Source organism: Mus musculus, chromosome 8 (assembly GCF_000001635.26).
Source record: "Mus musculus strain C57BL/6J chromosome 8, GRCm38.p6 C57BL/6J".
In the NCBI taxonomy this organism is placed as follows: Eukaryota; Metazoa; Chordata; class Mammalia; order Rodentia; family Muridae; genus Mus; species Mus musculus.
In genome coordinates, this window is record NC_000074.6 from 11,411,143 (window position 1) to 11,426,965 (window position 15,823).

At 50.1% G+C, this 15,823-nt stretch overlaps 1 protein-coding gene across 1 annotated transcript in view; it reads left to right on the forward strand.

The window, feature by feature from the left end:
- Positions 1–15,823, forward strand: part of Col4a2 (collagen, type IV, alpha 2) — a 136,483-nt gene that overhangs the window by 98,338 nt on the left and 22,322 nt on the right. Inside the window, exons 17-26 of the mRNA NM_009932.4 lie at positions 2,837–2,890; positions 3,600–3,666; positions 4,222–4,332; positions 4,784–4,933; positions 9,435–9,527; positions 10,026–10,180; positions 12,410–12,482; positions 12,575–12,681; positions 14,197–14,398; positions 14,787–14,846. Coding sequence (NP_034062.3) covers positions 2,837–2,890; positions 3,600–3,666; positions 4,222–4,332; positions 4,784–4,933; positions 9,435–9,527; positions 10,026–10,180; positions 12,410–12,482; positions 12,575–12,681; positions 14,197–14,398; positions 14,787–14,846 — 1,072 coding nt within the window. The remainder of the gene's footprint in view (positions 1–2,836; positions 2,891–3,599; positions 3,667–4,221; positions 4,333–4,783; positions 4,934–9,434; positions 9,528–10,025; positions 10,181–12,409; positions 12,483–12,574; positions 12,682–14,196; positions 14,399–14,786; positions 14,847–15,823) is intronic.

Sequence of the window (15,823 nt, forward strand, 5' to 3'; positions counted from 1 at the left end):
GGTAGGCTTGCCTCCTGGTGCCATGGCTGACATCCGTGGCTCTAGCTAGAGGCCAGATTCTGGCATTGACCATGTACAATGGAGACCGCCATTACTACTGTTCTTGTTCCTTCTCCTTGTAGATCCTAAACTCGGGCTGGAGGCCACACACTAACTAGACCCAACTTCCTATCATGGTAGTTCTTGCTAAGAGTGTCCCTGAAAGTAACACAGCAGAGGCAAGAGCTGTCCCCTGCTCCACAGCCAAGGCCAGAATGCCACTGGCTTAAGGGTAGCAATGAGCAGATTCTGTATCGACAACTAACAGACAGACAGGCATTAGGCCTAAAGGCCAGCCGAGTCAGAGTCAATGTATGCTGAGGTGGGCAGGTGGCACGTTGTCACCTACTCTTCTCTGAAACAGAGGAGCTATCACGTCTGCAAACATGGCTCAGCACAGCTGCCCCTGGAACTAGAGGCCCATGAAGACTAGAATCCATCTGTAACTCTAGCCCGGAATCTGACCCTCTCTTCTGACATCCATAGGCGCCAGCCACCCACATGGTACTGGCAAGCCCTGGCCCCTGGCCCACCCCCACCCCCGATGCTGCTACCTAGGTACAGCATAATAGGTCCAGCTTTCTCTCTGTAACTTGGGGAGAAGCAGCCATCTGTGCTTAAGTGGGTCAAAGGAAGAAATAGTTTACCCAACTGCAAAAATAGGGGAACAGGCAGACATACACAAATGACTCATCTCGCTGCATGTTAGTACAAACCACATTGTCCAAATGGCCAGCTGCTGCCTCCCTACGAGCTTTCCAGATGTGCTGGCCCTCGGGGGCCAGAACTTAAAGGCAGCTCCAAAGAGCTGCCTGCGTGCGTATGGTGACCCATTAAAGCGGCATGCCAAAGAGGGAGGACTCAGAGAAGGCCATGCTCCCGGGGAAGCCCCAGCCTCCCTACAAGAACAAAGAGCCTTCTTCACATGCCTGTGTGCATGTACATAGAGAGGGGAGGGGGGCACATGTGGTGACACACAGGCATAGATACCTAGAAAAGTAAATAGCTCCAGGCAGGGAACAGGAAGATATCTTGTGCATTTGGTTGTATCATATTTTCTGAAAAATAGGCAATTATTTCCCCCCTCGTTTGGGGGAAACCTGTGTTTAATGACAGCTGAGGCTTCTCCCACCCTGGACTTACTATAGAGTGTGCTCATGGAGATCTGGTTTCCTGGGGACCGTGCACTGGCCACAGTCTTTGTGTAGTGTGAGTGTGGGGCACAGGAAAAAAGCCATCTCTGTGTGTGACAAGGCCACTGGACCGCCACAGAGCTGTTTAGACTCCAGGAATCACAGCTACCAGGTGTGATTTTCCAGCTACATGGGAGTTAGGAGCAGGCAGCAAGGCTGTGACCACAAGCCAGGCATGTAATGACATCATCTTTAAGTCACATGATGTTGCATCTTCCTGCTCCATGGCCCTCTTAGGCGGATCCGGGGAGAAGTCGTTCCCCAGAGGCCCCTGAGTTGAATTCCATGAGCCCCAGTTCTTTGCCTGAGTGAGGGAAGACCTAGGATCCAGAGATGGGAACACATCCAAACCCATGAGGCAGGGCCTCCTGCTGAGCATTTGAGACGTTCCCTGGGAGCCTAGCGGTAAATATGCCCTAGTGGTGAGCTCCCTAGAGCTACTGAGGGCCTCTGCTAGTTACTGTCCTTAAGGGCTTAGGGTTCTCAAACAACATAAAATCAACTGGTTTTGAACATTCAACTCCACCTCGTGTGAGAGGACCAGGGTCAGCCACAGCCCTGCAAAAGGGGGGGAAATCAGCCGACCTTAGTCCACCAAGCAGCACGTAGGCTCCTGCGGATCTGTAAAGCCCCTGGACAGGCCCGTTGTTAGAACCCTGGCTTGGCTCTGGCAGCTTTGCCATGTGTCATCTTTTGAAAGAAGAATGAACGTCTCAGGTCTTACATGTCTGTCCAGCTTCCTCACCCACTGCACTGGAGAAAACTGGAGGCCAAATTAGTGTTAAGGGTTTGTTTTTGTTTTTACTGAGAAGGAAAATTCCAAATCAACAGACTCTGAGGATTCTGTTTGGTGGCAACTGGAGACTTTCAAAACTCATTATGAAGGAAGAGTTTAGCTCATGGAGCAGATGTGGCTGCTACCCTGCAGGAGGAGACGAATCCTGCACAGTGTCTTGCTCATTCAGATGCTGATGTGGGCAACGGAAGGAGCAGCCGTCCCATTACACGGTCCCATGGGGGCAGATGGGCACATCCGTAGCGCAAGTTACCCAGTCCCTCAACACTAACAACCAAGGGAAAAATACTAAATAAAACTGCAAGGTTAGGAGGGTGGGGCGCGCTGGAGGATGTCTCCGTGGCTGGGAGTTCTTGCTGCTCTTGTAGAGGACCTGGGTTCTGTTCCCGGTGCCCAGTTGGTCACTCAGAGCCATCTGTAACTCTAGCCCGGAATCTGACCCTCTCCTCTGACATCCATAGGCGCCAGCCACCCACATGGTACACATGCATACATGCAGGAAAAATGCTCACACACATAAAGTAAAGTAAATCTCTTATTTAAAAAAAAGTGCAGCACAAGGGAAGGAAAAGCTGTTTGACAGGCCCTGCAGGCCGATGCCACAGTTGCTCCTGCTTCAAGCAGAGGGGCTTGAAAAATATCTGTGCATCCGAAATGAGGAAGGTGAACATGAGTTGTGGGGTCATTGAGGGGATTCTTGGTGGCTGCATTGGCTGGGCTGGTAGAGGTGCCATGGGGTTGGTTTCTGGAGCCCCCCCTCCCTGCAGCTAGAAATAATAACCTCACATCTCCCATATCTCTATTCCAGGGAAGCAGAGGCCTGGATGGTTTCCAAGGCCCCAGTGGACCTCGAGGACCCAAGGTGGGTGACTCTGATAATGATGTCCTGCTCCTGGCTTAGACAGCACGGTCAGAGGAGACGATCCCCCTAGAGGGGGCTTGCTCTGGGTTGCTCAGCCCCCTCAGCATGCCCAGTGCAGCGGGAGGCTGGCTTTGTAGCAACAAGGTGGGGAGGGACCTCCAGTTCCTGATGGAGGGTAGAGCTTGTGTGGTTAACCCTAAGGGCTGAGAGGAAAGACAAGGTGAGGTGATCCAGGGTAGCTAGGAGAGGACCCGGCCCTGTGGGTGGCCCTTCCTGCTAGAGGACATGTCTGTGGAGATCAGGGAAATGCGTGGGTGTATCTGGAGATTACAGGAGGCTGCTCCACAGAGCAGATGGTGCTGGGCGTCCCAGCGTCTCCATGCTGCCTCCCCCCTTAACCAGATGTCTCAGACGTCAGCACCATGAAGGTCTGAGACGCAGAATCCTTGTAGTCTCCCAGGCTCTCTGGCATCCATAGCCCCGGCAAGGGCTTCACGGGGAGATCCTCACGTGCTGTGGTGTTCCTTTTTATGTCTGTCTGGTGGTTAGGATGCAGGGACTCCCTGCTGCCACATTGTAGAGCTGTTGCCATGGGGACAGTCCAGGTTTGATTGTGAGAAAACCCACACTATTAAACTAACTCTATATTCTGTGCACTTCTGGGCAATATACAAGGCTATTCTCACAGTGTTTTCTCTCCCCACCCCAGGGAGAACGGGGGGAACAAGGACCCCCAGGACCCTCTGTCTACTCGCCCCATCCATCCCTGGCAAAAGGTTGGTACAAACACTCCAGTGTATGACGTGGCCTCACATGGACCCTCTTCTGTCGGTAACAAAGTCATAAGCTCTCCAGACAAGTTCTTTAAGTGACTCAGAGACAGCCCAGCTTCCCTGGAGGTTTCAAAAGGAGTCACTAGAAATGGTCACTTTGGTTCTGGCTGACAACACTCAACTACCACCCAGGTGTGACCCTATCTGTGAGCAAGGGGAATGTCTTCATTTCTAGGGGATGCACAGGGTCTTGTTTTTAGCAGCCAGAATGCCACTGAGTCCGCTGAAATCACTGAAACCACTATGTGTCTTTTTGGTATCTTCTGTGCCTCGATATTGTCTTACATTTAACAGAATCTTACCCTGCTGGGCTGTGAACTGGGGGCCCCTGTATTTTCAGCATTTGAAAGCTCTCTGACTCTCTTCTGTATATACATTGGACTTATTGGGAAGTTGGATGCCTGAAATGGTCTGTAGATGGCACCCTTGCTACTATGGTACAGGCTTGTTCCTAGGCAATGATCTGATTCTAACTGATGGGACCTGTCTTGGTTGCAGGTGCCCGAGGTGACCCAGGATTCCAAGGTGCTCATGGGGAGCCAGGAAGCCGAGGCGAACCGGGAGAGCCTGGAACCGCGGGTCCTCCAGGCCCATCCGTCGGAGATGAAGGTAATGGCGTTTCATAGCATCTGAACATACCTAGTCTCTGGATATGGACCTGTAGTAGGCTTTGCTGGCCACGTGGCTTTCCTGTGGCTCTATCTGTCTTTCTCATGGAGTGGTCTCAGCTCTGATGAGATGAAGGGCACATGCAACAGTAACCCCAGCAAGGTTAGATTATGACCCCAATGGGTGATTAGTGATATCTGGTCCCCAGATGGAAGAACTGGGGGGGGGGGGGGGGTGTCATCCAATGATGTCAGCAAATGGTCACAATCCCAGGCCATTGTGGAAGCTGTAAAAGTTGACAAGTTGTGAAGAAACGTACCAAGGCCATCGCCTTCTTCTGTTAACTAAACCCTGATGCTTGTTCCTGGTGGCAGGCCCTCTGTGACAGGAAAGCCAGCACAGCCCTTACCTATGGGGACACTCACCTGCTGAAAATGCTCTTGGATTTCAGATTCAATGAGAGGCCTTCCAGGGGAGATGGGACCCAAAGGCTTCTCAGGAGAACCAGGGTCCCCTGCACGCTATCTTGGCCCACCAGGAGCAGATGGAAGACCAGGTCCCCAAGGAGTCCCTGGACCTGCAGGCCCACCTGGACCAGATGGTGAGTGGCTGTGTTCACCTGGAGCCTAACCAAGCTGGTTCTGAGTTGATCCAGTGGGCTAATGAGTGAGGGTGTGGTGGGCATTCCCAGGGTCCACACAGGAACTAGCATAACAGCTATCACATCCATCTGTAGAGAATCAATGGTCCCACAGGTCCTGCATGGTAAGCTGTGGCTGCGGTGACTTAGCAGGAAGGCACCCACTGTGAGCTGAAATCCCTGTGCTTGGGTCTCTGCAAGCGTCTTCTTCCTTAACTCACAGCTCCTCTGCTCTGCTTCGGCAATCTGGGTCAACTTCTCTGTCACTGCAAAGCCAATGTCACAGGAGATAGCTATTGATGCAAGAAAGGATCGCTGCATAAAGGAATGGTGGCCACTGACAGGGGGCACAGGAGACCCAGAGAGTCTGTATATATGGCAGATGAGGAGGAAGGTTTGGCCAGCCTGCTGTCCCACAGCACCTGACTTAGCCAGGGTGATGCCCCATAGCATCTGGGATGGTCCCTGAGTCAGCCAGGGTAGCATTTTCAGGTTGTGATGGTCCATGCCATCCTTAATATCAAGAACGCTTATCTACTGAGTGGTATGTGTGCCATAGCTTTGAGCTGGTCATCCACAAAGCCCGGTCTCTTCAGCTATAGCATTCAGTTACACATTAGATGTTGAAAAATTCCTCATGGGAACATTTCATCTGCTGGAAAGACTGGCTTTTGAGGCACTGAAAGGAAATATGAGGTCATTTTCTCTTTCCGGAGTAACATCGACCCACTTCTTTCCAAAATGATTTCAACTCCCTGACATCACCTCCAGCAGCAATCTCTCCTCAAGTCGTTCTTTCAGGGGGCAGGGCAACCTATTTGCTCATGGGTAGTGTTGGGGTTTAGTTAAACTTCAAGTTCAGAGGCTGTTTTAATTGCTTTGGGAAAATCCTTCTCTGCACCATCTCCAGAGGGAAAGTTGTTAGTATCATCTCTTCCATAGAAAGAAATTCTTCTGTAACACAGACGCATAGGAAGCCAGTCACTTTGCTTCTGCTCATATCCCACAGTAACATTTTAACTTAACATGAGCCTACTTGCCCAGTTCTCTTTCTTTTGGAAGATAGCACATTCGTTTGAAAAGTAAGTGTTGATATTTTCTTGGATGATGCATCTGAGCAAAGCTATCTTTAATGTTTTCTATTATGCTAAAGGTAATTTTTATGATTTATATTTGTTAATATTGACAGGAAAATATTTATCGATGACATGTGTACCATAAAAATGTCTATGAGCCTGTCCTTCCTGTGTGTAGTGTCTGTAGGGTTTTCCCCACATGCGTCAAAAACATAAACGATACCATGAATGAGGACATTGTCTCTGTCACTCTATCCTATCACAAGCATCCAATATCTTCATGGATGAATTTTGCTCACTAAGTGGTTTACAGCTTCAATGACATAAATAAACTAACAGAAGCAAATAGATCTAGACAGCAACCTGTAGTAGATTACCAGCTGATAAGGGGATGTATGCAGAAAAGGGACTCATGTAAGAAGTTTATCAACTAAAAATGTTAGGACATCCAGTTTAAGCCCTTCTTGCATTGTTTCCTCTTTGAGACACATTGTTGTTTTCTCTGTGCGATACATTGTTACCAAATCAACTGCTCCTACAGCAAACTCTTAAGTGAAAACTAGCCAACCAACGGCCTTTTGAAGTATGCTCATAGTTCGGATCCACCCTGAAATTAGTACTGGAAACCAGGAGTCCTACCTTGCTCAGCCTTTCTCAGATCTGAAACGTTTGGAGTCTTCTCTCAGAAACTGCCTTTGGTCCTATTTTGTGTGCTGCGGTTGCTGGAAGCCAGAATGCTTAGTCATTCAGAGAATCGGAGCGAACATTGATGCCAGCTGTCTTTCGGGGTGAAAGGCTCTGCTGGCGCCATTTCTAGTACAGCTGACTGAATCAGCTATTGGCTTCTTCGTGGAAGTCATGCTGAGATCTCCCACGTCCCAAAAAATGTATTTAAAATTATGAATGAATTACGTAGAAGAAAACAACCCAGGGGAGAGACAGAGGTCGAATCTACACGGCTCAACTGTGCCTTCATAAAGGCCTTACTAACTCCCAAGAAAGACATCTCTCTTTGTCCTTGGTGCAGGTTTTAAATGGCAATTTTGTCCTTGGTGACAGGTCTCTAGTTTTAAGTGTTCATAGAGTCCAGGTGATAATCCTTCTATTTACGGTCTGCTTTTCTCTCTGTCTGTCAGGAGGGCTTGACAGTTTAGGCTAGAGCCCAACCCAAACCTAAGCATCTCCTGGAGGGGTTCCACGGGCACATAGGCAGTGCCTGTGCGGAAAGGCTTTCCTCGGCTCCATAGTACCTGTCCACTATTCCTATCTCTGGATACTTTGTAGGACTTCTCAGTGGCCCCCTCTCCCTCTCCCTCTCCCTCTCCCTCTCCTTCTCCCTCTCCTTCTCCCTCTCTAACTGCTTCTCTCTCTCCCTCCCTCCCCCACCTCTCTCTCTTTGTCTCTCTCTGCCTGTCTCTGTCTCTCTGTCTCTCTCCTCTCCTCTCTTCCCCTCTCCTCTCCTCTCCTCCCCTCCCCTCCCCTTCCCTTCCCTCCCCTCTCCTTTCCTCTCCTCTCCTCCCCTCCTTTCTCCTCTCCTCTCTTCCCCTCTTCTCTCCTCTCCTCTCCAGTGGGAACGCAGCCCTGTGAAAACATCACCATTCCTCCTCTGTACTCTGAGCTACAGCCATGAAACTTCTCACTAGAATCAGCAGCACTGGGTCTCAAGAATGCCCAGAGCGGAGCTGCAGATCTCCACGCTGTCACTCTCCTCTTTGACCCACACATTCCCTGGTACCACTATTCCTCCATAGCGTCTGTACTTGAGCCAGGAGTCTCTGGGCACCTCACTCTCCACACTGGACTCACAGTGTGTGGTGCAGTCTCTCTCCTTAAAACACTTCAGGACTCCCGTTGCCCTTAGGAATAAAAGCCCAAGAGGGTCTTCTCCCCTCCTCCATGACAACACTCCTCCGTGTACCCTTTACACACTCCCTGGTCATGGCTCCATACTGTTAAGGGGCCATTTGGTCCCTCCGTTCCATTTCTGGAGAGCCCTTCAGCTCCCCGCCTGGCCAGCTCCCTCTGTCAGCCACAGTCCATGCCACTTCCTCAGAAGACCCCCCTGGACACCACCCATTCTAAATCAGCTGCTCCCAGCTTCCCTCTCACGGTGCTAGCTAGAATCTGAAACTTCACATTTGTTTGCTGAGCGTGTTAGCTGTGTCCCTGCATCTCAGCTGTCAGCTCGAGGCAGGCCAGCTTCCCAGTGCCAACACAGCTCCTGGCCTGCTGCCTGGCGTGGCTCAGGAGCTGGCTTGTGGTGGATGAATGAGTGAGTGAGAGACTGTGTTAGATGTGAGGCCAGATCAGATTACACAGAACAATGCCCGCTGGTCTCTTCTACAAATCTCTGCTTCCCTAGGCGCTCCCAAACCATCCCATGCCTTTGAAGTCACTGCCTCCTTATCCTTTCCTGTGTAGCCACAAGCACCTACCTTGTCCTGGGGTATTCGATGGAGCTATGACCACTACTAGATTTAGCAGCAATAAGGCTTGGTGGCTCATACCTGTCATCCTGACACCTGGGAGGCTGAGACCAGAGAGTCACCATAAGTTTGGGGCCAGCCTGGGCTACAGAGTAAGACAATGAGAAGCAAAGGAGTCCAGAGGTACTCAGCTACCCTGCAGCACAGCCAATCTCGCCTGGATACGCAGCCTTGGATCCACCACCAGATGGCAGTCTTCCCAAAGGCCTCTAAGAATTGTGAGGTCTTAGTGGAGTCTCATCTGGTCAATTGATATACATATGTGCAATTATTGGGGCACTGTAGTGACTAATAACTCTGACCTTTAGTGAAAAAAAAAGTGAACCTAGAAGAGGAATATTGGGGCCAAGGTCATTTAGTGAGGTCAACCATGCCCAGTACCAATTAGGAGAATTCCAGTTAGTTTCCAGGACCCCCATGTTTGCAGGTTTACATGTGTGTTCATGTGTGCAGGAGAAAGGAGAAATGGGGAGGTCTGAGAAGAGATGGGCATGCACTCCAGAAAGGGGACAGAGGGAGAGCTGAGTTTATCTTAATCCCACACCAACCCCCCCACCCCCCCACACACACACCTTGGGGGACATTCTCTGAGGCTGAGCAGAGATGCGCGGCCATCAGCAACATGGCTGAAAAGTCAAATTCTTCGTTTGGACTGAACGTTCCTCAAAAGCAAAGACATTGGTCTCGATACATTGGTAGAAAAGCTAAATTTGCAGGCTCTGGTCTCTGTTCCATCCTGAGGGACCATGGCCACATGGCTGTCCAAGCTTCTGTCTTGGAGGTGCTGGTGTGGGTCTGGAGATGCAAGGAGCTGGGGTAGACTTGGCTGAGAGGCTGCACTGGACCTGACTGATCTGGCCGACTCTCACAAATGCTTTTGTCCTGTGTGTTTTTCCGTAGGCTTCCTGTTTGGCCTGAAAGGATCAGAAGGGAGAGTGGGCTACCCGGGACCTTCAGGTTTCCCAGGAACACGAGGGCAGAAAGGATGGAAAGGTGAGGACTGCAGGGTGGGAAGGTCAGGATGGTGACCCCAACCTAGCCCCCATGTCACCTCCTCTTGCAAGTTGACCCCGCCCCCACCCTTCATTCACTTCTCTGAGGGTAAAGGATGGGCAGTCTGATCTGAAATCTGAAATGCTACAGAATCTGAAACTCTCTGAGAACCAATATGCCAATATGGCACAGCAAGTGGGGAATCCCACAGCTGGCATCACTCGCTGGGCCGCAGCCAAAGTGGCCACACCAAAACTTGTGGGTAAAGTTAACTTCGGGCTGTGTACAAGTCCTATGAAACACCTTATGTCTGGATGAGGACTACCCGTGACCTCAGCACGTATATGCAGCATAAAAGGCACTCTAAAGCCAGGCGTGGCAGCGCACGCCTTTAATCACAGCACTCAGTGTCTTCTCCCACCAGCCCCTCCACCTGTCCTCTACCCCTGCTAGTCCAAGCCCAGCTTAACGCATGCAACCCTGTCCTAATCACGACAGGTGAAGCTGGAGACTGCCAATGTGGCCAGGTCATCGGGGGTCTTCCGGGACTGCCAGGACCCAAAGGTTTTCCCGGTGTCAATGGGGAGCTCGGAAAGAAAGGCGACCAAGGAGACCCAGGCCTGCACGGTATCCCTGGGTTCCCAGGATTCAAGGTGAGAGAAGAGCGCCCCCTGCTGGCTAGGGTTACCTTGCAGCTGCCAGGTGCCGGTGCCTGAGGCGAGCCAAACATCGTTCACACACACTATCGGCTTTTTTTTTTTCCTAAGATGTGCTTTTGAAAACTTTAACCTGTTGGACTGAGATAGCGCAAGCCACTATGTAAGTTAGACATAAAGTTATCACTGGACCCAGAGGTTCCATTCCAGGCTGCAGAAAGGGACTGCAGCCCTGGGCCTTCTCAAGTATATGCACTGTGTGTGGAATGGCATTATACATAAGAGCCATTTTGTTTTATAGAAACATCCAAAATGCCCACTGTCTGATAGGTAGGAGAGAGAAAAAGTGCATGCCCACACTAAGGTATGCCGTCCTTCACAGGTGGAGCACTGGGCACACTGCTGTGTAGAGACACAGGTGCGCGTGCACATATGCACAGCCTCACCATGTCTCCCAAGCCAGCCTTCAACCCCTGGCAATGCTCCCATTTCTGCCTCCCTTACTCTGGGATGGCAGTGTGTGGCACCACAGCTGAATGTCCCTATCACTTAAGAATGACACTGTTTCATCTTAGTGCCTGTGATACTATGTTACGTCTTAGTGCAGGAGACCGTGCCAGTGTGATCGCAGATCGCAGATCTGCGGCTAGCCTAGGCTACATGAGCAAGACCCTGTCAAACACACATATACACACACAGCAAAAGGAAAATGAATGAATGTTTTAAAGACAGTGCCTCCCCTCTAAGTCTGAGTGTTGTTAACGTGTTCAGAAAAGATCCTGAACTGGAAGCCATATGCTCCATCCTGGAGAATCAAGTCAGCTGTTCGTCTGACTCATTCCTAGAAGCAAATGGATTTCACTCGGTGCCTCTGAAACCTATAAATAGCCCACGTGTGCCTACTGCCCTCCTGTGTGCACACAGCAGAGGGCTTTTCTCCAACCGCCTCTGGTTGTGTTTGTTGTCCTGAACTTAATTATATGTCTGTGTGTACAACAACCCTGTGTAAAAGGATCCCCTAGGATGTGTGTGTGTGTGTGTGTGTGTGTGTGTGCTGGGGGAGTAAGAGTGTGGGTCTGTGGACCTGTGTGATTGTGACCAGGAGGCTGATGGGATAGATGGATACAGATAAATGGGTTGTTGATTGGCCAAATGATGTGTAGGAATGCCTGGAATAGTGTTCTGTGATCGTGGCTGGTTATCTGATCAGCTAGTTGGATGGATGGATGGATGGTTGAGAGAGGGAGAAACTAATACATAGTTGGTTATCTAGATAGATTATACACTTGACTAGTTTGTTGGAGAAGATAGGTTGGTTGGCTGTTTATAATGATGGATGGATGGATGGACAGATGGATGGATAACGATTGACTGATTGGCTGGTTAGTTGTAGTATTTGTGCTGTATAGCCTGGAAGGGTGGTTGAGGCACAAGAGCTGGTCCATAAACACCCACTGAGCACCACTGTGTGTCTGTATGTGAGCAGCTGTTCTAAACCCAGAAGCGTTTCCCTTCTCAATAAGCCAAGTTCCCCTGGAATTCTCTAGCACAAGGCAGTCCACGAGCACATGTAACATTCCATTCAATTAAACCAACACTCAACAGTCCCCAACTCTTGCAAAGAGATAGTTAATCAAGATACACCACAAGTAACGCCTAGCACACAAAAGTCCAATCCCAGATCATTTCTACCCTATGGAGCTGCAGGGACCTCAGAGCCCTGAAGGAAACTGCTGTCTGAGGCATGTCTTCCCTCCACGTTGTCAGCCTCGCTTTGCAAAGAGAAGCTATTGTTCTCGATTGGTCACATCTAGATAGGAAGTGGCCGTGTCTTCTTTTACAGGTTTATTTATTTTTATTTTATGTGGTATGGGTGTTTTGCCTGTGTTTCGATGTGGAGAGAGAGAGAGAGAGAGAGAGAGAGAGAGAGAGAGAGAGAGAGAGAGAGTACAGTACCCACAAAGGCCAGAAGAGGGCATCAGATAAGCACCAAACATCTTAAGCATCTTTCCATCCCAATAAATGATCCTTCCTTCCCGTTATCCTACAGGTTCATTACCTGTTTGGATTCTAATGATCGTAACCACCTTCCTGAAGCCCACGGGCAGGGTTTCTTCCAGCCTTGTGGAGAGTTCTTTCCAGCAGGCAATTGTCCACAAAATGCATAACTCAAGATCCTTTAACAGTCTGAAGGAGGAAGAGACATCCGTGTGTTTCTGTCCACAGGGAGCCCCGGGCGTTGCTGGAGCTCCTGGACCCAAAGGAATAAAGGGAGACTCTAGAACAATCACCACCAAAGGTTAGTGCACTGTGACTGAGAGCTTCTCGGCTTAATTAACAATCTGTGTGGGTGTCCCTGGCTGGGTAGATTCACGTGCCAATCTTTACCAGGGGAGCGAGGACAGCCAGGTATCCCTGGTGTACACGGAATGAAAGGTGATGACGGCGTCCCAGGACGGGATGGGCTGGATGGATTCCCTGGCCTGCCTGGCCCCCCGGTAAGCTGTCGCCTCGCTCCAGCCAACCCGGCCCCACTCCTCAATTGCTTCCTGTTCTTTGGACATCTCGGGAGTCATGGACTTGCCCTTGGCTCTCACCCAGTGCCCAGGACAAGTCCATTCTGTTTTAGTCCGCGGACATCATGTCTTTAAAGACTAGTGAGTGAACTGGGAAGCACAGGGTGAACGCTTCAAACAGTGGAGGGACGTCCATTATGGTCTCTGTGGAATAGGCCCTGGGTGTTGTCAGGAGAGGGTCTTCCCTGTTCCCAGGCAGATCTTAGAGAGTTAGTGTCCCTCCATTTTCACAAATCTTGTGGGCTCTAGCAAGCTAGAGAGAATGACGTCATAAGGTAAGAACAAAATGGTGGGGCTGGAGAGATGGCTCAGCGGTTCAGAGCACTGACTGCTCTTCCAGAGGTCCTGAGTTCAATTCCCAGCAACCACATGGTGGCTCACAACCATCTTTAATGGGGTCTGATGCCCTCTTATGGTGTGTCAGAAGATAGCGACAATGTTTGTATATATATATATATATATATTGTGTATATATGTGTGCATTGTATATATGTGTGTACATTGTGTGTGTGTATATATATATATATGCATATGTGTGTGTATATATATATATATATATATATATAGAGAGAGAGAGAGAGAGAGAGAGAGAGAGAGCAAAATGGCTTGCCCAGATGCCATCCTGTGCTGTCCACTCTATGGTCTCAGGTGACCCTATGAAATGGGAAAATGGGAAAATGGGAAGTCCTGCTTTGTTGACCCCGCCTACACTAGAAAGGCTAAATATGGATGCACATGTGCTTTGAGGGTCCTACAAACAAAGAGAGACTTGGCCCAATGACTTGCCATAGTACTCTCTTATCTTTGAATCCAAAGGAGAAAGTAATGTCAGGGCAGGCTGGCTTCTCCACTCCTGCCTATCAGAAGCCCACACCCTTACCCATGACTCTGTAGGCAGGCTAGGACACTCAGCATCTCATTAGCCATACAGAGCACTGACATTGGGGCCACACTGGGCACAACCCTGTGAGCCCTGCCCCTGCCCACTCACCACTCCTACCATTATCCCTCCAAGTGTCCCCACCTGGCTGAAATCATCACTACATGGCATGCCACTGGACAGGACACCTAGCCTGTCCCCTGTAGATGCCCCTCATTCTAAGAGCGCATGGCTCCTTCTTGTCTAACTCCCTTTCCTCTAATGATTGATGTCCCTCATGAATAGCAGGCATGTCACACATGTGACAGAAGGACACGAGTTCCTGTGTCCATGGTCCTGAGTATAAATGTGTCTCCCAGGCTGACCCTCCACTGTGCTGAAAGTCAGTGCTTTAAGCTCTAACTTCGACTCAGTCACTCGCTTAGATGCTTTCCTTCCAGCTGACCTGTTCTTGACCTGCAGCCCAGAATTCCAGAGAAACGGGGAAGGGCAAAGGGGAAGGCATGGCTGGCTCAAATGTCTGTATGTGTTTGAAGGTAACTGGGATTCTCTTGCAGGGCGATGGCATCAAAGGCCCTCCAGGGGATGCAGGTCTCCCTGGTGTACCCGGAACCAAGGGCTTTCCAGGAGACATCGGTCCTCCAGGACAGGGCTTACCAGGTCCGAAAGGCGAGCGTGGTTTCCCTGGAGACGCTGGGTTGCCTGGACCTCCGGGCTTCCCTGGTCCTCCAGGTCCCCCAGGAACCCCAGGACAGAGAGGTATGAAGGAGTTGTCCCCTTGTCCTCCTGAGTCCTGGGGCAGTCAGCATATCTGTGTCCCCGACGTCTCTAGATTCATGCACATGTGACCAGGGACATGTGTGCCAGGCAGGAACATCGTGTTCCACATTTGTTCATGACATATGGAACAGATGTGTACCCTAGGCTCCCTGGACCCACCATCCTCTCTGCTGGGCAGCTGTAATGTACAACTTCTTTGGGCAAATGAGGCCACCCACACCCAGCCTGCACAGCAGCACACGCTTGCACACACACATGCAGGCGCGCACGCATGCACACACATACTCAAACATGTGCACAGGCATGGGTAAGTCGATGGCTTCCATTAATTCTGACTTTGGCTCCTTCTTTGTTTGTGTCTCTCCAGATTGTGACACGGGTGTGAAAAGACCTATCGGAGGCGGCCAGCAAGTGGTCGTTCAGCCAGGTACAAGGGAGAGCAAGTGGCTCGAGTCTGTGTTACTACTCTAGATGGTAAAACGTGGGACTCAATGGCAAGTGACCCACGGCAGCCAGGCCTGTGCTCTCCTGCAGACAGGCAAGACTGACTCCTAGACTAGCCATGCTCGTAGGACATCTGTCCTTACTAAAGGATGCTCAGCAGAGAGGCCAGCTGAGCACCACCATCCTAGGCCCCAGGAGCATCTGCAGCACTGCTGTCTCAGTCACTGTTCTCTCGATGTGAAGAGACACCATGACCAAGGCAACTCTTATTAAAGGGAGTGTTTAATTGGGTGGGGCTGGCTTACAGTTTCAGAGGTTCAGTCCATTCTCATCACGGTGGGAGCATGGCAGCACACAGGCAGACCTGGTGCTGGAGAAATAGCTGAGAGTTCTAAATTCAGAACCACAGACAGCAGGAAAAGAGAGACGCTGGGCTTGAGCTTTTAAAACCCCAAAGCCTACCCCTACTGACACACTTCCTCCAACAAGGCCCTACCTCCTAACCCCTCCCAAGCAGCACCTGTCTTAACCAAAGCACAACACCAGGTTTAAATTTGCACCTGTCAAAGCAACTTATCGCTGTGGCTAATCCCGAATAATTGAAATTCACAAAGAAACCAAAGAGTCTCTTTAGAGATCATAAAATGTGCCTTTGCAAACAGATGTTTTCCGATGCAAGAAACCTGTGTCCTTGAACTTGTGGGAACCCACAATGATCCGACTAGACTATCATCTCCATGAGGAAATAGTATTTGCCAACACAGTACCGGTTTTCATCAGACTGACTTCATTTGCACTTTATGTTAATATTCTGACTTCTTTTACATGATGAGAATTCAACTTTTTATTTTGATCAGAGCCAGGAGTCATTAGGTCATTGAGTTAATCTGGACATTAAATGGTAGCCAGTCTGCCTGGCTGCTTCTGACCACTGTGATACTCAGGCAATGAGCATCAGCA